At 42.7% G+C, this 19164-nt stretch overlaps 2 protein-coding genes across 3 annotated transcripts in view; one reads left to right on the forward strand and one right to left on the reverse strand.

Moving 5' to 3' along the window:
• Positions 1-13537, reverse strand: part of DTL (denticleless E3 ubiquitin protein ligase homolog) — a 30730-nt gene extending 17193 nt beyond the window's left edge. Inside the window, exons 1-11 of the mRNA XM_081186008.1 lie at positions 13275-13537; positions 11045-11170; positions 10490-10588; positions 10013-10074; positions 9014-9134; positions 7865-7930; positions 7551-7666; positions 6096-6169; positions 5326-5429; positions 4484-4588; positions 1189-1301 (exon numbers count right to left, since the gene is read on the reverse strand). Coding sequence (XP_081042134.1) covers positions 1189-1301; positions 4484-4588; positions 5326-5429; positions 6096-6169; positions 7551-7666; positions 7865-7930; positions 9014-9134; positions 10013-10074; positions 10490-10588; positions 11045-11170; positions 13275-13320 — 1032 coding nt within the window. The 5' untranslated portion in view covers positions 13321-13537. The remainder of the gene's footprint in view (positions 1-1188; positions 1302-4483; positions 4589-5325; positions 5430-6095; positions 6170-7550; positions 7667-7864; positions 7931-9013; positions 9135-10012; positions 10075-10489; positions 10589-11044; positions 11171-13274) is intronic.
• Positions 13538-13724: 187 nt separating this feature from the next.
• INTS7 (integrator complex subunit 7) overlaps positions 13725-19164 on the forward strand; it is a 48162-nt gene continuing 42722 nt past the window's right edge. For both annotated transcript variants that reach the window (XM_081185981.1, XM_081185982.1), the window contains exons 1-7: positions 13725-13925; positions 15224-15353; positions 15749-15895; positions 16294-16431; positions 17016-17062; positions 17851-18050; positions 18805-18927. In XM_081185981.1, the coding sequence (XP_081042107.1) occupies positions 13835-13925; positions 15224-15353; positions 15749-15895; positions 16294-16431; positions 17016-17062; positions 17851-18050; positions 18805-18927 (876 nt within the window). In that variant the 5' untranslated portion in view covers positions 13725-13834. The remainder of the gene's footprint in view (positions 13926-15223; positions 15354-15748; positions 15896-16293; positions 16432-17015; positions 17063-17850; positions 18051-18804; positions 18928-19164) is intronic.

Consider the following 19164-nt stretch of genomic DNA (forward strand, 5'->3'; position numbering starts at 1 on the left):
TGGCACTGGCTGCCAATTAGCTTCTGGGCCCAATTCAAAGTGCTGGTATTCACCTGTAAAGCCTTAAACAGCTGAAGACTGCAATACCTCAAGGACCACCTCTTTCCATATGAATCTACCTGGACCCTGAGATCATCATCCTAGGCCCTTCTTTGTGTGCCTACTCCATGAGAGGTGCGGAAGGTGGCAACAAAAGAATAGGCCCTTTCTGCAGTGGCTTCCCACTTGTGGAATGCTCTACCCAGGGAAGTTTACCTGGCACCTTTATTATACACCTTTAGGCGCCTGGCAAAAATGTTCCTCTTTAACCAGAACTTTGGCTGATTGACATCCAATGCCCTTTTAAATGTGTTGTGGGAGTGGGAGGTGGTGGTTATTGGCTTGTTCTTGTTCTTATTTTTATTATGTTTTTTTTTTTTTTTACTTTGCAATTTTACGTTGTGAACTGCCCCGAGATATATGGACAAATTGCAGTATTGAATATATAATAAGTAAAATTTAGCAGAAGACATCTCTTACTGAGTTTGTTTTACACTGGATGGGGTGGACAAAAAAAAAAAGCCTACATAAATAAGTGCCCTTGGGTGGAGAAATAATAATACAAAAGCCGTTTGCATTCCTCCTCACATCATCTCAGTGTGCCAGCTAAGCTTCTCAGCTGCTAGCCGGTGCTTGGGAATTTTGCTGAAAGCTCTGGCTCAGCCACCCTAATAATGCAAAGGCCTTAACTCCCGAATACTAAGCAGCTAGGAAGGTGAAAGGTGGAGCAGGAGGAGAGGAAGAAGAGAGACAAACCTGACGAAAGAGCTTGTGAAGTGGGTAAAGTGCGGGGGGGGGGAAGAATCAAAACAATTAAACCATTAGACTCTGTTAAATATGAAGCAAGAACTTTCAGCTTGTCATAGCTGGCTGAGTAAACAGGACCAAAAGAGATTTTTTAAAGGCCTATTAAAACCAGATTAAGATCAGCAACTTGAAATAAGCAGGAGCCAGGAGCCACAAGAGAAAGTAGAAGCAGGAAGTTAGCTGTTTTCTATCAGCGCTTGCATTTGGGCTTGACAGTTGTATACTCTTGGCACAGTAATGCTAGGAGCAGACCTCACCCCCCCCCAAATGATCCTGTCTCTGCCTCCTCTCCGTGTTCACTGGGTGTGGAAGAGACCAGCCACAGGGGATGGGGCTGCTTACCTTCCAGATGTAGGCATTCTGGTCACTTGAGCCGCTAATCAAGAACTGGTCATCTGGGCTGATGCTGGATTTGACATAGAAACTGGAATTTTGATGCCCACTGAAAATGGACCCTGAGATTCAACAAAGAAAACCAAACTTTCAGGATTAGTCAGTAGTTATAGACGCACAGACCAAAAGTGCATCCATTTCCTGCCAGGTCACATACACTGAGGATTAGGGCCCCTTCCGCACTACACATATAAAGCAGTATCATACCACTTTTAAACAGTCATGGCTTCCACAGAAGAATCCTATACTGCCGTTTGTTAAGGTTGCCAAGAGTTTTTAGGAGACGCCTATTCCCCTCCCAAAGCTACAGTTGGAAGAGTGGTTTAACAACCGGTCCTGCTTCCCAGGGAACTCTGGGGAATTGTAGCCCTGGATCTGAAGCTCTAGCCATCCCTGACTATTGGCAGTGCTGGCTGGGGCTGATCTGGAGGCCACCAGGTTGGGGAGGCTGCTAGATCCTCTTATCCGCTGAAGAAACATCCCTTTGCAATAAAATATGAGAGGTCAAATAATACTCCCAGCAGTCTTTCGTCAACCCTTCATAATACTTTGCACCATTTAGTAAAATTTGAGCAACCGACTTCAGAAGCGAAAGTATTAGAAACTGGGCTTGTTTGGAAACAGATGCGCTCAGTTAAGCAACAAGTGAAATGGTTGGGAAACTTGCTTCACTTGACACAAAGCCTACATGGAAGAAGAGCAAAGTGGAAGTTCAGTCCAAAGCTTTTCAGAAGTCATCTTCAAGAGGCTTTCGTTTCAGGCTGGGAGGGCCTTGGCTTACGGAGGGCAGGGGTGGACACACAATTAAGGGAAAGCTCACACAGTCAACAGAAGCACACTCTGCCCCAAGGAAACACTGCCAGTGCCTTATTAACATTTCAGGGCAAAGGCAAGCAACCACCACAATGCAGTTCCTAACTTTAACCCACAATGACTAAATGTTATTGTATAATGGTAACTCAATGTTTGTGTATATATGCTGGATTCTGCCTGTAAGTTCAGGCATCTCATCTTATGGTCTACACGCTGATCAAACAGGAATCATGCTGTAAAGTGAACGTGTGTCTGCATGGCAAAAGGTGGGCAAGTTTCAGACTTGTCAGATCCACTTTGACTTTTATTAGCAACCCCCCCCCCAACTTCTACCTTCTACCAAGTAGAAGAGCCAGGTGCAACAACAACAAAAGTCGCAAGAATTTTAAAAAGAGTGCCTCTGAGCACATTCTGAGTTTAGGGATTTATTTCCAAAACTGAAACTTTCACACAAAAGTCCCCATTTTTAGGAGGCTTATTTAGGTGGAAAAGGTTGTTTCATTATTGCTACTACTGCTGAGCAATCAGGAGTCAGAAACCTGGGCCTGTCTGCAGCTCATGACTCAGAGATTGACCATTAGATCCTGATCTGCCTTCTGCTCAACCCTGCTGTACAGCCCAGGAGGCTCTTACTGTAGTCTGGCATTCCAAAACTGACAAGGATTTCACCAGCAGTTTATGATAAAACAAAATTATTTTGGCAAATGATTTATACCCTGCTTTTCAAAAGGTTCCTGGTTTGGCTGACGAAAAGATCGCAATAAAACAAATCTGACCCGCTCTTCCCTTCGCCCCAGTCAGTTACCCTATGTACTCCTTGCAGTGCAGTTTTGCTCTGCTTCTCGGTCTTCAAAGCCCCCAGTTATGGCAGCTTCCTTAAACCTCTTAGCATTCAGCACTTCTTGGATAGAGAATGAAGCTCCAGCATGTGTCAGGGAAGCTGCTCCTCTCTCACTTCCTGCCTCTGGTATCCTATTTCTCAAGGAGGATATGCACCAGCTTGGTGACACGGGTCAGTGGGCTATTTTTAAGGGCTCCGTAACAGCTCACCTGATCGATTACACCTTGGAACTAGTGCCCCAAATAGCTGTGACTCTTGGCATGTCAAGAACTGGAAGTGGCTGTCACTAATGGGGAGAGTTACGTGCAGATGCCAAGAGCTCTGGGTTGACTGTGAAGGGGGAAAGGGCGCATTCCTAGCCTTAGCACAGAACGTTACCGAGGCCTCTTTCAGTCCTGAAAGAGAAGCTCATTGCAGCACCCATCATATAGACGGCAATACCATAACCTGCAGCGATAACTGACTTCAGAACAGTGAAAGTGGTAGGAGTTTCTTTGGTATGTGGATTTGACATATTGGGCTATTTGCTTCCTAACATTAAGGGAATACATACACTTGCTACCTTTGCAGTCTCCTTCCTTTAAGTACACCCAGCTGCCAGCAGCCTCTATGTTTTTCTTATACTGCTACCTCCCACCCCAGTTCCCTGCCAAGAAATAAATAAATAAAAATCCAGGTGCCACTAGAACAATGTTATTACTACAGCCAGAAATGTATACGTTTGCACAACTGCTTAATTAAAAAAATCAAGTATTTGACTATAAATGCAAGGCTCGGGATAAGGTGTTTAAAATTGCCTTTGGCGAAGTCACCCAGCACACCCAAACAAGTTCATTGGACCTAGCCAATTTTTATTAAAATTGTACAAAATTAAATTACAGGATATAGTATGAGCTCAGATGCTTGGAATGTAGACAGACGTCCATGAAAAGTTTGTCTCAGACCACATTTCCTCCAAAAGGGGATGGGTGGAGAAGAAAGTTTAAGTAATTATGCTCTATAAACTCTATAGCGAAGAGACTTGAATTAGAGGAAGTACAAAAGGGAAAGCGAGCAGCACCTGCTCTTTTCCAGGCTTTCAGTATTTGCTGCTCTCTGGTGGCCTAAGAACAGATTTTGAAGAGAAGCCACTGGCTAAAGTGGCAGAGTGGGGGAAAAAACCAAGAACTACTTCTCTCCATTATAATAGGATATGGAACTGAACATGGTAACAATTCACAACTATATTTCATGGGTATTTATTTAATCACTTATAACCCATTACAAGCAGATCTTCTATGAATGTGTATAGGGTGCATTACAGTAATCAAGCAAATATTTAGATTTTATGAATACAGTGGCCCTACTTCTCGGTAAATGTAGGTGGAGATAACCGCATAGCTTTGCCAACCTAGTGCCCCCAGATGCGTTAGACTAAAATTCCCATTAGCCCCAGTCAGCAAGGAGCAAGGCTCACTGAACACTGCAGAGGTTCTTTTACAGGAAATACACATAGGATTTGACGATGTACACACACATGCCATATTCACCTAAGCTTCATGAGCACCTAGGTTTAAGGATAATCTAGTGTGCGATATTAATCATTCTTACCTGGAGTGGTCCTTGTAGTCGACATACTGAACATGTATATATTGTCATCAGTGCAATTAGCGAATAGGCTGGTACCACTCGAGTCCAAAACAAGACTAGAATAACCTAGACGAGAAAAAGCTCTATGTCAAATGTACGATAAACAAGTAGCTGCTTAAGAAATCTATAGAGGGAATAAATAGAAACTGCAGCAAAATGGTGCAGTGTGGAATGCTCCCATCTGGAGTCCCACCCAGATAGCTCTCACTTTTCCATTCTAGGGTCATAGCAATACTGCAAACTTCTACTCAGCAGGCTGATCATTACCAACCCACACAAGCCACCCACCAGCAGTTCCACCACCTTCTCTGGATTGAGTGCCAGTTGTTTAGCATTCATCCAGCACTTCTAAACTGAATTATGTGTTAAAGGAGTGGAGTTTGTTGATATCATGCTCCGTATTCCCAGATGACCCCACACAGAGCCTTCATGCTGATGTTGAAAAGCACGGGGCGGTGGCAGTATAGATGCTACAGGGCCAAGCAGCAGTCCCCAGGCACCATCTACTGGAATCAGTCCTCCAGTAGGAACAGAACCACCAAAGTTCTGTGCCCTTAAACCCTAATCCATAAAGCCTATCCAGAAGGACACCATGGTCAATAGTATTGAAGGCAACTAGAAGATCCAGGAAAATTAGGACCGCACTCCCCACTCTTCTCCTGGAAAAGTTCATCGAAGCTGAAGCCAGATGGACAGATCTACATAATGTATCTCACCGTAAAGTGAAAAAGTAAAGGAAGACCTGTTTTGTTTTTAAGGGACTCTGGTTCCCTTCAGTTCTTCAGCACAATGCTAAGACATACCAAGCTTACGAGTGCTGGTCCCAGGGTAGCTGAAAGACCTGGATGGCACTGGATCCTGTCGATACGTGGTGTAGTTCTTGCGCAGGTCCCATATCTTGATTACGCTAAAATTCAAGAGACAGGCCCTCTCAGAACTCCACAGTTCTTTCTCATTTGTAACACACATACCAAGGGGAATGGAATGTTGCGGGAGGGCGCGAGATTGGAGGCCATGCCTTTTCCTTCAGAGCCCTGTGTCAAGATAAGGCATTCCACGCTCCATTGCCTCTGCCTCCCCCACCAATGACTGCATGGGTGGATATTTGCTTAAAAATGTGACCAGCTTATATGGGCACTCACAACTGAATACGGCAATATGCTGATCCATAGTTTGCTTTATGTATGTATGTATGTATGTATGCACCCATTCCAGGACAAGGGTAAGAATCAGCTCAACTGTATGCATGTAACCAAGAGCCACCACCTATTTCCTCCCCATCTCCTTTTATCTCATTAGGTAATTTTTTTCTTTCCTGGAAAAAAAATTAACTTGTGGTAAAGTGTATCCCTGCAGGGAAATGAGGGAGTTTTTCCTGAGCGAACTCAAAATTGAGGACACATATAGCAAAGGAGCAGTGTTTATTCCAAATTAGCTTTCCATCTTTGCCCTTCACCTGTAAAATACAGGTATATTTCTTACTTGTTTTTTGTTGTTTTAGTACCAGATGGGCTTGATGTGGGACAGGAGCTAAGGAGGGTTTATTAAAGAATTGCCGCAATTGCTTCCTTACCCATCAACTGCCCCAGCTGAGATTAAGGTGTGTTCATCTTGAAGTAGCACCACTGTCACACTCTGCTGAAAATCCTAGGGAGAAGGAAGAAATTCTGTCTGAAAACCACAGAAAAGTTATGTGAGGTAGTTTCAGCCTTGATTTACCCTAAGCATTCCCTGTAAACAGCATCACTAAGCAGCTTCTCCCTGCTCCCCAATTGCTGCCCTAATATTAACAGAAGGTGGAAACCAAGGCGATGAAGTGGCATAGATGGAATATGAGTTCATGCCCTGAAGCCAGTGATATTCATACTTATTAACTGCAAGGACTAAGTTTAAGATCGGCTGCAGAGAAGCAAGAGAAAAGGGAAGGAAGGGTATTACATCATCTCGGCTGAAAAACCAGCTGCCTTTGGCACTCCTCAATTGCCACTTAGCAGCAGCCATTCCATCAGGGTAGCTGAACTGTTCCAACCTAGCTGGTTGTTATAAGAACTGTAAGAACCTTATTGCCCCTCTGCATTCCTTTTTCCTTATGCATCGTATCATTTTGACTGCAAGCCACAGGGCAGTGACTGTATTACTACTTTTTGCTGGAAGCGTTTTCTGCTAAAGAGCAACGGAAAGGTAAGGTAAAAGCAGAATGGAAATTAATGTGTGGCAATGGACTGCAGCTCAGTGGTAGAGAATTTGCTTTAAATGCAGACTGTTCACTCCCTGGAATCGCCAGTTACGAAGGACCAGATAGCTGGTGATGTAAAAGACCCCTTTCCAACTGGAGATTCTGGAGAGCAATGCCAGTCTGGACAAACAAGTAGTCTGACCTGGCATAATGCATGTTCCTAGTAGGCACCAAGCAAAAACATTCCTCTTCCCCCAGAGCTTTGGCTGATTAAACAACCTTTTAAAACTGTGTCTGGGGGGGGGGGTATTGTTTTGCTTGTTATTTCTGTTTCGATATTGTAAACCGCCCTGCGATTCCCAGATGAAGGGTGGCAAAGAAATTTACTAAATAAATAAATAGCAAAGGGGAGAGCGCTACAAATTCAAGATATACGTATGCATATGTATACAAGTGGTGTGTGATGCTGCCTGCGGGTGAATGTTCTGTAAGGTATACATGTGTGAGAAAGCACTAATACACATGGGAAAAATGAAAGGAGAAAAGTTTGTGCACCAGACTGTGTGGGCACTAATTTGGAGAAAAGCCTAACAGAATAGTCTGGTGAAAACAGTGGATTTTTGTTTTTTTATCTCTTGCTGGAAGCAAGGCTAGCTATTGATAGAGGCTCATGCGGACCTATTTCATTCAATTTGCTCACTCCTCGCCCCCACTCTCCAGTATTTACAATGCCCACAGTTTATTTTCAAGCCAAGGCAAAGCTCAACCTTATGCAGCAGAACATTCTATAAAGCTAGTCTCTTTTCTTTGTACAAGCGGGTGCTGAATGGCCTTCAGCTTCCAAATCCTTACCACTGAGGGAGCGAGTCCTCTCACATTCTGCTTTTTCTTCTTTAGTTTGGATGGAGTCTGCTTGTCTACTATGTTGTGGGCCCCACTTATTTGCTTCACCTGCCTGTAAAATCCATCTGAAAGGCAATTTCAAGAAACAATATTAAAAGGACCTCCGCTGCATGGCAGTTCCACACAGAGAATGAGCTCGTAAATAAACTAAATTGGAAGGCTACTATCACACCAGTACAAAGGGGGGAAAAGTCAGCAATCATTATGAATGCTGCACTCAGCCCATATTAAGTGAACAGCACTGGAATTATAATAGGCTGTACCTTTCTTACTGCACCGTGTGTCCCAAACCATGATGTTTCCATCCCTTCCTCCAGTACAGAACACAGCTGTGGAATATACAGTGCAAAATTTATCATTAATAATTATATTTCTATTCTGCCCTTCATTCAAGGATCACAGGGCAGCTGTACATATACAAAAATATGTAACATAGTAACAAGTAAAAAACAATATCTCCCTCCCGCTGTTTAAAAGACCATTGATTGAGAAGAGAAATAGAAGAGAAACATTTTTACCAGGCACCTAAAGTTATGTAACAAAGGCATCAGGCAAGGCTCCCTGGCTAGGGCATTCTAGAAGTGAGGAGCCACTGCAGAAAAGGCCCATTCTCGTGTTGCCACCCACCAGACCTCTCACAGGCATACAAAGATGAGCCTCAAATGATGATTGTGGGGTCCAGGTTGGTTAATATGGAGAGACACAGTCCTTGAGGTATGACAGTCCTGAGCCATTTAATACTCTCAGAGTACAAAATAGTACTCTCAGTTTGAAATACTGAAACATTTTTCATATGCAATCCTGCAATTTAATTTAAACTCGGTAATTATTTAGGAGGTATTCTGCATAACAATTTGAGGTTTAAGAAACTTGCTTTACGAGGAATCTCTAATTCTTTTAACATCAGGTTTTGGCTCTGGACTCTATGACATCTCTATTTTCTATCTGTTTCTTCACTGCACCAAGCACGGGGGAGTAGGAGTCCTGTTTAGATGGCTGAGAAAGACTCAAAAAAACACCTTGAGGAGCTAAGCTGGAATCACTGCCTTTTCACCCACCAAAGCTCTGAAAAGGACACAATATCACCACAGAAGCAAAGGCATCAAAGGCTGCCAACATACCTAGATGTACCAACATGAGACTTCTACCCCATTTATGCAGGACTAGCCACGATCTCATCTATTCAAAGGAAAGCCAAGGATTTCCAAACTTTCCTAGTAACACTGGAGCAGCTTTTTAAAAACCTGTGATAAATCTATAGAAAGACTGTAACACAGTGGCAGAAAGCAAGCTTCTCAGGCTCAAGAAGCAAGTCTCAGGCTCATTTCCTGGCATTTCCAGTTAACAGGGTCAATTAGCAGATGACCTCAAAAGTGGCGAGATATACTGAAATATAAAATAGGAATATTTACCTCTTTCAAATTTAGAGAAAGCAACCGACTTGAGGCTGCACTGGTGCCCTTTGCAGACTCCCAGTAGCTCACTAGTCCGTATATCCCAGACTTTTGCAGTTTGGTCTCCTGAAGCGGTAACCTTAAAAGATAAAGAAGTTAGCTAATCATTGTAGTTAAAAAAAGAAAGAAAGAAAAAGGCAGAGTCCTGTTGCCCTCCAAGACTATAGCTTGTATTGGCATGAGCTTTTGAAGGTAAACCGTGTTTCCTTTCAGCATAAAAGACACTCTTGACACTCTCAGTGCAAACCTATGGGTGTTTACTCCAGCAAGTTCAAAGGGACTTACTCCCAAGTCTGCATATGATTGCAGCCCTCGAAGGTGGTAGCAACAATATGACTCAGATATGAGGGTGGAAGTTTCAAAGGTAACTGAACCACAAATAACCAGGCCCCAATTTTGCAATTACTAGACCTAAGTTATGTAAATTTCAGTGATTCTACTCTGAATGGTACTGAATGCATTGTGTAAAACATACATACATTATAAGTTGTAAATTTTATATGCAGCTGCTGGGTCAAAGCATGGGATCTAAACCATTACTGTAAAGGCATTCTGTAAACAGAGAATCAATCATGAATTTTAGACAAACCGCAAGATACAGAATTGGGTTCATTTATGGATACTGCCCCTTTACAATTTTTTTAAGAATGGCTAACAAGGTCAGCAGATATCCAAAAGGTTAAAAATGCCCCCTACTAATGGCCACCCTCGGTACATTTCCATCTTTAAGAATCCACTTGTGGACAATTCTTTAATAGATAGGTTGTCTCCTTTGGCCTATGAAACAACAGAACACAATGATTTACCTGCATATCAGGTAAACCAACTTTTGAAAGTATGAGTGAAGTTACTGGGTCTACTAGTGATCTTATCATAGAAGAGACGGAAAGAACACTGGAATTTTTGACGGCACATACAAAGGGCCAAACAAGGAAGGGATAGTTTTAGCTTACTCACAATTTTTTGTTCTCCAGGCACCCAAGCAAGATCAAAAACAGCGTTTGAGTGAGCCTGCCACTCTGTTGGGAAAATAAAAGCCTGTGTTAGTTCCAAACAAACAGCTGTTGAAAAGCACTGAAACAACTACAATTTACAGTATTGTGTGCACATAAATTTCATACAAACACAACTTTCTCTGTGGTAGAGCGGTTAGCAGGAAGAAACCCCAAGCACAGAGCAATGCATATAAGGTATGAAGGAGGTGGCAAGGAAATAACCATCCTCTGAAGTTTTGACTTGCCATCAACCAAGTAAGAAAGCAGTAATGGAAGCAGACATAAGAATTAAAATGAAAGGTATGCCATGCTACTTTTTAAACACTGAAGTTCTTGTTCCCAATAACTGCCAATTATTTAATCAGTCAATACACTTTTTTTGTTTACTGCCTTTATCAACTAATTCAGCTCATAGTTCCCATCAAGGTTTCCCTTTTACCTCTAAAAATCCCCTTGTTACTTTTTTGTGTATGGGTGTCGTAGAGCCTAACAAATCCTTCTTCATTTGCAACGGCAAGTACATGCTGCACATCTGGAGCTGGAAAACAAAGCAGTATTTGTACGTTTGAAAACATTTTTAAAAGTGCTTTGGATAACACGCCACTAAAGATGCAATTTAACAGCACAAAATGTCAGGATAAAAATGTTAAGTAATCACAGAACTAAAGTAATGTATCACAGCCCTGTTATTTTATTATATGGCAACATAGACATATAAATAAGCAGTCATAAAGATTGGTGTGCATCTGTACTGGAATTGTTATAAACATGTTTTTATTGCTAGTTGTTTTACCACCTTGGGTTCATATGGGAGGTAGAATGGGATATAAGTTTAATAATAAAAAATAATAAATATAGCCCCTGCAGGTTTATATGAAAGGCCCAAACATTACAGTATAGCCTTTCTTCACAGAGGAGTTGCTCCAGGCCCTTGATCATTTCAGTTGCCCTTTTCTGCCACACTGCAATGTTTACAGATAAAATTCCCCCATACCTGTTGAAAAGGTGCAGCCAAAAGGAGGAACTGGCATTCCTGTTTCTCCATAAGACGCATGTTCATCTCCTTTAGTACACTGATAGCACTCCAAAAGGTGGTTTAAGGAAAACCTTGGTGGGAGACCTGGGGAAAAATGATTTTTGGAAAGATAAGCAGTGTTCGAAACTCAGATATACAAGGTAGGAGCCAAATGGCTCCTTAAACCAGGGTTACAGTCGCCAAAACGGAATGCCTGGTTACCATTTTTTGGGCTAGGTAGCTTGAAAATTGTATTTTTCAATACAATTTTTTGGTTCCTGAAATTAATTCTGATTGTGCAGATAAAATACAATGAATAGAATTCTACTGCAAAGAATTGAAAACAGTCAAGATCCAAGGATCCCCAGGCATGCATCCCCAGATGGAGGAGATATCAGATGACATCCTGGCACCCGGGCATCTTCACTTGGTTGCAAGGGGCCGATTGTTGCTGTTTAGTAGAGTCTGACTCTTCGTGACCCCATGGACCAAAGCACACCAGGCACTCCTGTCTTCCACTGCCTCCCAGTTCAGTCAAACTCATGTTAGTAGCTTGTTAGTAAGTGTCTGATAGCCATGTGCAAAATGCTTGATGATTTTGAATGCTGAAGCTAAGTACCAAAAACTCTGCAAACAAGTTTATAAAACTGCAGCTGACATTTATGCTGTCCTCAAATCTACTATTTCACTGGTTCTGAGCATCATTCAAATGGTCCATGGCACGTCCACGTTAAATAAGTGTATTGATTATTAATTATATTTTATTGCTTCTTTTATTATTTAGTATCTCCACTGACTGATTTCTGATACTGGACACTCCAAGATAGGTTAAACTGTTGTCTGGAATGAAATAGTGGAGGGGGAGGGGAGATGAGGAATCAAGAGCACTGGATGTTAAGAGCAGATTCCCCTGCTTAGTTTTGAAGCTCACTGGGTGATCTTGTGGCAAGGCTTGCCCTGCATGGCATAAAGTATAAGAGTCATTTGGAGAAAATGTGGAATTAAAAAAGGATACAACTTATTTATTAGATCGATACACTGCCCTTCATCCAAAGATCACAGGGTGGTTTACAGCATAAAAATACATGAAAACACATAAAATGAACAAACAAACAACAAGCACATTTAAAAGGCCACTGATTGTTTAATTAGCCAAAGGCCTAGGAGAAAAGGAATGTTTTTGCCTGGTGCCTAAAGAAATGTAGTGAAGGCACCAGGTGAGCGTCCCTGGGGAGAGCATTCCACAAATGAGGAGCCACCACATAAAAAGCCCGTTCTTGTGTTGCCACCCTCAGATCCTCTCGCAGAGGAGGCACCCGAATGATTGTAGGATCCTGGTCGGTTCATATGGAGAGGGGCAGTTCTGAGGCTTCAGAGATCAAACCCGCACCTTGAACTGGGCCCCAAAACTGGCAGCTAGTTGCTGTCGGCACAGGCTTGGTGTACAGTGGTACCTCGGGTTACAGACGCTTCAGGTTACAGACTCTGCTAACCCAGAAATAGTACCTCAGGTTAAGAGCTTCAGGATGAGAACAGAAATCGTGCGGCAGCGGGAGGCCCCATTAGCTAAAGTGGTACCTCAGGTTAAGAACAGTTTCAGGTTAAGAACGGACCTCCAGAATGAATTAAGTTCTTAACCTGAGGTACCACTGTAATTTGCTCCAGTTGTCTTGCCCTGGTGAGCAACCTGGTACAGTGGTACCTCGGGTTAAGTACTTAATTCGTTCTGGAGGTCCGTTCTTAACCTGAAACTGTTCTTAACCTGAGGCACCACTTTAGCTAATGGGGCCTCCTGCTGCTGCCGCCACACCACAGGAGCACGATTTCTGTTCTCATCCTGAAGCAAAGTTCTTAACCTGAAGCACTATTTCTGGGTTAGCGGAGTCTGTAACCTGGAGCGTCTGTAACCTGAAGCGTATGTAACCCGAGGTAATTTGGTCCAGTTGTCTTGCCCTGGTGAGCAACCTGGCCGTTGAATTCTGCACCAACTGACGTTTCCCAACCGTCTTCAAGAGGCAGCCCCAATTAAAAGGGGGGCTCAAGGCAGAAAGGGCCTGACCCGCTTTCTGCAAAGGGGAAGCGCGTGGTTTGGCCAAAATTAGGGTGAGGGGTGAAGAAAAGGGCTGCATCTCCCTCCCCGCCCCCCCCCCCGCCATGACTGGAGCGCTGGTGAAGCGTCGCAGAGGGAGACGTTGCCTCGGATACTCACCCTGCGGCCCAGCCTGGCAGCGGCGAACGAGAGAACGGCACAGCATGGTAACGACGGCCGCAGCGCACAATCCTGCCCTTTCCCCGCGCAACGACCACCGGGAGCAAATGAGCAGCCGGCCCCCTGCTTCGCGACGCTATCTCCCGCCAGCCCGAAGTACGCGCCAAAGTCGCCTCGCGCTAGCCATTGGATAGCGCAAAGGAATAGACCCCGCCTCCTCCCCCCCATTGGCTTCTCCTTTCCCACCGGCAAGGGTGAGGCCACGCCTCTCGCCAGCTATGGAATTGTAAGAGGCCCGTCCCTTCCATCAACACGCATGCGCGACAGCGTCCCGCAAACTCTCATGTTCATTCGACCGCAAAGGGAACGCGACTACGACACGCGTGCGCACTAGAATAGCGGAGGGGAGGTTCCACCGCGCAGGCGCAGCTGACAGCCCGGCGTCTGCACATGCGCAGTGAATGGCCGTTAAAGACTGGAAGGAGGGAAGATAAGCGCGTGTGCGCGTCTGTGTGGTGGATAAGTGCTCTCCTCCCCGCCCCCTCCGGGCCTTGGCTGCCATGGCCTCTGCTTCCAAATCCTTCCTCGCCGATGCCGGCTACGGGGAGCAGGAGTTGGACGCCAACTCCGCCCTCATGGAGCTGGATAAAGGTAAGTCGAGGAGCGGCGGCACAGCCGCCGAGCGAGATGTGCGCATGCGCCGATAGCGTCGCGAGGAAGTCCCGCCCCTTTTGATGGACGGTGGGGAGTTTGAAGGCGGGTTTAGGTTGTGTTTAGATGGTGTCGCAAGCCATGCATGGGGGTCTGTGAGACGATAAAAGCAACAGAGGGTTGTCGCTCTCCGTTTAACGGTGTCATCCTAGGCACGCCTGTGCAGAAGTGAGGCCCGTGGAATTCAGTGGGTCAGGCTAGGGATGTGTGAGATTGCAGCTTTGTATTGTGGCACCTTAAGCTATAACAGCAACAGTTTTATTATATCGTAATTTATGATAGCCCATTACGTGTGGTGCAGTCAGCCTTGGTACACTCCATGGCAAAATCTTACACAGAATTAGATGTGTAGCGGATGTTTAAGCGGGGTTGCTGCCCGCATGCTAACAATCAAGATTTCAGCCACTTAGCCATCTACAGATAAGGCACCCAAAACGTAATTATCCCAACTGAATCTTGTATTTCTTCATCCCGCCTAATGCAATGTGTCCACATGCCATGAACAATATGCCTGCTTCTTCCATTGCTGCAGAGCTCCATTTCACAGATAACACAGTCACCCAGTGGAATTTGTTGTTGTACTGTAACAGCTGTTATGTCTGCACAGGCAAATGGAATGATACCTTCCTCCCCTTCTCTGTTTTGCAGGTTTCCTAACACACACACACACACACCGAGCCAATATGGGGAGAGGCAAGGGATGGTGGTGGGGAAAGCCCTGTTGCTTAAGTGGAAACCCTTGCTCAGGGCTCCCACTGACAATGTTCATTCAGTGAATCCTCCCCCCCCCCCGCCCCCGCCAGCCAAAGTACTTCACATGGTAGATTGTTAAGCTACAGGATTCACATCCACACAGTATGTTTATGGCCATCATCTTAGATGGCTTTAGAAGCAGATTAGACAAACTTATGGAGGGTACAGTTTTCAGTGGCTACTAGGCTCTGTTAGGAGGAAGGGTAGGATATAAATAATTAAGAAGCCATTTTTAATACGTACTTCTTCAAGCTTATGAGGCAATTGTGGAACATGAGCTTGGAGAGCAATATTGTGCCTGTTTCTTGCTAGTAGGCTTCCAATAGGTACCATATCTGGTTGGCCACTGTGGGAACACGATGCTGGACCAGGTGGGTACTTTGGTTCAGTCTAGGAAAGCTGCTTTTATATTGCATGTCAGTTTGCTTCAGTTTTTAAAAGTCCAGAGTTTTTAACTGCTATGGTGGTATTCTTATTTGTCACAGGTCTCCGATCTGGCAAACTGGGGGAGCAGTGTGAAGCAGTTGTACGTTTTCCCAGACTCTTTCAGAAATACCCATTCCCAATTCTAATTAACTCAGCATTTTTAAAGCTAGCTGATGTTTTCAGAGTGGGGTAAGTAAAATTAGTTTGTTCCCGATTCTTAGTGTTCAAGGAATTGGTGTTTTCAATTCAAAGTTCTGGCGATGACTCTTTAAAGCCCTTTTATGGTTTGGTGCTAAAATACCTGAATTACCACTATCTCCCATATGAATGTTGCTTGCTCAGTTGCATGTCTCAAAGATGCCCATAGTGGATTTGGTGTTCTTTTTCCCATTCTTTTTGATCTTCTTTCTTTCTGCATGTTTTATTTTGCTGCTTCTGGGCCTTTATCACTGCCTTTAAATATTATGTTGTAAATATTTGATATTGTTACATGGTTTGTATTTATGAACTGCTAACTGCCTTAGACATTTCTAAGAAAGGAAGGGTACAAATGTTGTAGGTAAATAAAATTTGTTTTAAAACAGAAACAACTTCCTGCGGCTGTGTGTTCTGAAAGTTACTCAGCAGAGTGAAAAGCATTTGGAAAAAATCCTGAATGTGGATGAGTTTGTGAAAAGAGTTTTCTCGGTTATTCACAGCAATGATCCAGTTGCTCGAGCGATCACACTCAGGTATGCATGTTTAATGAGCAAGAACCTGCCCAAATGCTATATTCTTCAGAGTACTGTCAATGCAGTAAATGCAGGACCAATGTACATAGGAAGTTGCCTTATACCGAGTGAGGATATTGGTTTGTGTAGCCCAGTACTATTTATTCTGGCTGCTAAAATATCTTTAGGGGTTTTTTTCCATTTCTGCTAGGGAGTGAACTAGGAAGTTCCTTCACAGATGTGTTCTTTCACTGAGTTCTATCTGCCCAAGTCTCAAATTTATCTTGTTTGTCATGCATAGAATGGAATGTTCACATTTTCTTTCATCTTTACAAAACACTACCTGGATGACTGCAGATTTATCTTGTAGGCATCCTCCTCCTTTATAGCAGGTTCAGTCCCTCTGTTTTATTTTCCAGGATGTTAGGCAGTATGGCATCCATAATTCCAGAAAGGAAGAATGCACATCACAGTATTCGTCAGAGCTTGGACTCACATGACAATGTAGAGGTTGAAGCTGCTATCTTTGCTGCAGCTAATTTTTCTGCCCAGTCCAAGTAAGTGGAACATCTGGTGTAATTCCATCTTTCCTGAATGTTCAGGCAGTACTTTTCAACTGCATAATTCTTTGTCTGCATTATCTTAGTAATCCTTAACAACAGTCCTGTCAGGTAGGTCAGTATTATTTTCCCCATCTTGTAGATGGGAGGGCAGCCGAGTCTGCCTCAGATCACCAATTTAGTGATTTATACATTTTCATGGTTTTAAAAGATTTTTATTTCACTGTCAATCACCCTGAGAGCTAAGATGATGAAGAGGGGTATATATTAAGAAAATTAATAAATAGTGAGTTCAGGAAGGGGCCAAGATATAAACTAGGGGCCTCCTGGTTTGTAGCTCAGACTGCAATTCTGTGCACATGTAGCTGGAAGCAATCCCTACTGAACTCAGTATAACTTATTTGTGCTGTATAGGTTTGTGCTGTTAGCTTTTCAGCCATTGTGCAACTCTAGCTTTCACCTGCAACTTCTCTGTATGTGTACATTTCACATTCATTTTGCTTACCCAGATGTGGGAGTTTGTTTCTGTAGTTCAGTTTCTTTGACTGATTTATCTTGCTTCCCCTTCTTGTTCTTGATAGAGATTTTGCTGGAGGGATTTGTAACAAAATCAGTGAAATGATTCAAGGTATGTACATTTTATCCAACAAATAATGAAAAGCAATAAAAAGATTTTGATTTTGTTAAAGGTTATTGTATCTTAAGCAACTATTCTTTTGAACTAACCGTTCTTTTCTTTTAAAAAAGTGAATCTTTTTAGTTGTTGGAAGTTGCCCCTGCATTCAGTTGCCCCTGAATTTGATGCTCAATTTCAATACTTGGTGTTAAGAATGCTTTTCTGTCTTCTTTCCATAGGATTGGATTTTATTTTGATCTGTCATGCAGTGTTTTTAATGTTGTCTGTTGAAAGCGTAGTACATTATTTTAGAAGGTGGTGCTTTACAATAGAAACTTTCTTTGACATTTTCATTTATTTTTCAAATGTTGGTTATATGATGTGGGTAGCTATGTGGGAAAGCAGCAAGATGCTGAGCTGATTTGGACTTGAATACAACTAGCATTGGATATTGTCTTTTTAAAATTGACTAGATGAGTCTAGTATTTAATTTCACTCTTAAGTATTTGTATTATTTGTTAGTGCTATATGAAGTGATATCTGTGTCCATGGTGTGTGGTAGAGTGCCATAAGCAAAAAGGTCTGCACTTTGAGGAGCTTATAATCTAAATTTCAAATGGAGTAGAAGGGATTTTTTTTAAATAATAATAATAATAATCCAGCTTGCATGGTCCTTGTTCTGTGACTCTAGTACTGAAATTAGTCATATTATTTTTATTTGCCCCAGAGCTCTCAATGTTCACATTTTATCATAGGCACACCACATCACTCTGAAAGGTATTTTTCTTTTCATGTACTAGGTTTAGCCACTCCTGTAGACTTGAAGCTGAAGTTGATCCCCATCCTGCAGCATATGCATCATGATGCCAGCCTGGCCTCCAGTGCCCGCCAGTTACTCCAGCAGCTGGTGACATCCTACCCTTCTACCAAGATGGTCATTGTTACATTACACACCTTTACCTTACTCGCTGCCTCCTCTTTGGTTGACATTCCCAAGCAGGTAACAGCTACAATTCTTCTGAGTATTTTCTTTGAAGTGCTTAGTGTACTCAAGTAAAATTGTCATGGTTCAGTTGAAGGGATCGTATTCAGCAAGACTTCATAGGCTTCATCAGGCCTTTCCCAAATATTTCAAGCCTGTCTTGGAAGTCGTAAGAACTGGCAAATTGTGCTTTTTAATTTTTAGGGGGGGAATATATAAACTAAGATTTTTAGGTAACCCAAGGTCTGTACCACATTTTGTGTCCATACTTCATTTGTGCAAGATTGCAAAATATCCAGGTCCTGTCTGTTTAGATGGTATCATGGTGAGTTTACAGAGCCATCAAAAGCTGTATGTAATTAAGAATTTTGATTGCTTGTTGAAGTTTCTGAAAGCTTTAAGGTTATCTCCAAATGTGCCCATGACAGAAAGCTATTTGATCCAGCGGAGGCTTCTGTTGGTGAAAAAGTGGAGATGATTTTCATTTATTTGCCCTTCTTTCTTTTGCTCTTCCTTGCTCATGCAAGGCATTCTTTTGGAACAATATGTTGGTGGTGCAACGAACTGCAAGAGAGAGGGAGAATTTATGAAAAATCTCTTCCTTTCGGTTAATTGAAGCCTCTGCTGAATCAAGGAGCTTTCCATCAGTGGAGAGACTCAGAATCAACCCTTCATGTTCAAGCTTCTCTTTTTATTTTTTTGTACTCGCATGCATGTTGAAAAATACAAGAAAGTAGTCAAAAGTAGTTTAATCTAAATCTGTTTCTTACAGATACAGCTGTTATTGCAATACTTGAAGAATGACCCAAGAGAGGCTGTGAAGAGGCTTGCTATTCAAGATCTAAAGTTACTTGCAAATAAAACCCCACATACATGGAGCAGAGACAATATTCAGGTATTGTAAACACTATCATGCTTGGGTTTTTTTGGTTTTTTTAATTAATATTTTATTAAGTTTTATCAATAAAATAATTCAGAAAAAAGTACAAAACAGAAAAATAAAAAATCACAAAATACAAAAATACAAACATTAAACACAAAAAGGGGAAAAAAAGAAAAAAAGAAACACATAAAAACAAAACTCCCTCTTTTTTAATTTCTCATCTTTAGTTAACTTATTTTCCTGACTTCC

The sequence above is a fragment of the Podarcis bocagei genome (genome assembly GCF_964188305.1).
Source record: "Podarcis bocagei genome assembly, chromosome: 3".
Taxonomy (NCBI): domain Eukaryota; kingdom Metazoa; phylum Chordata; class Lepidosauria; order Squamata; family Lacertidae; genus Podarcis; species Podarcis bocagei.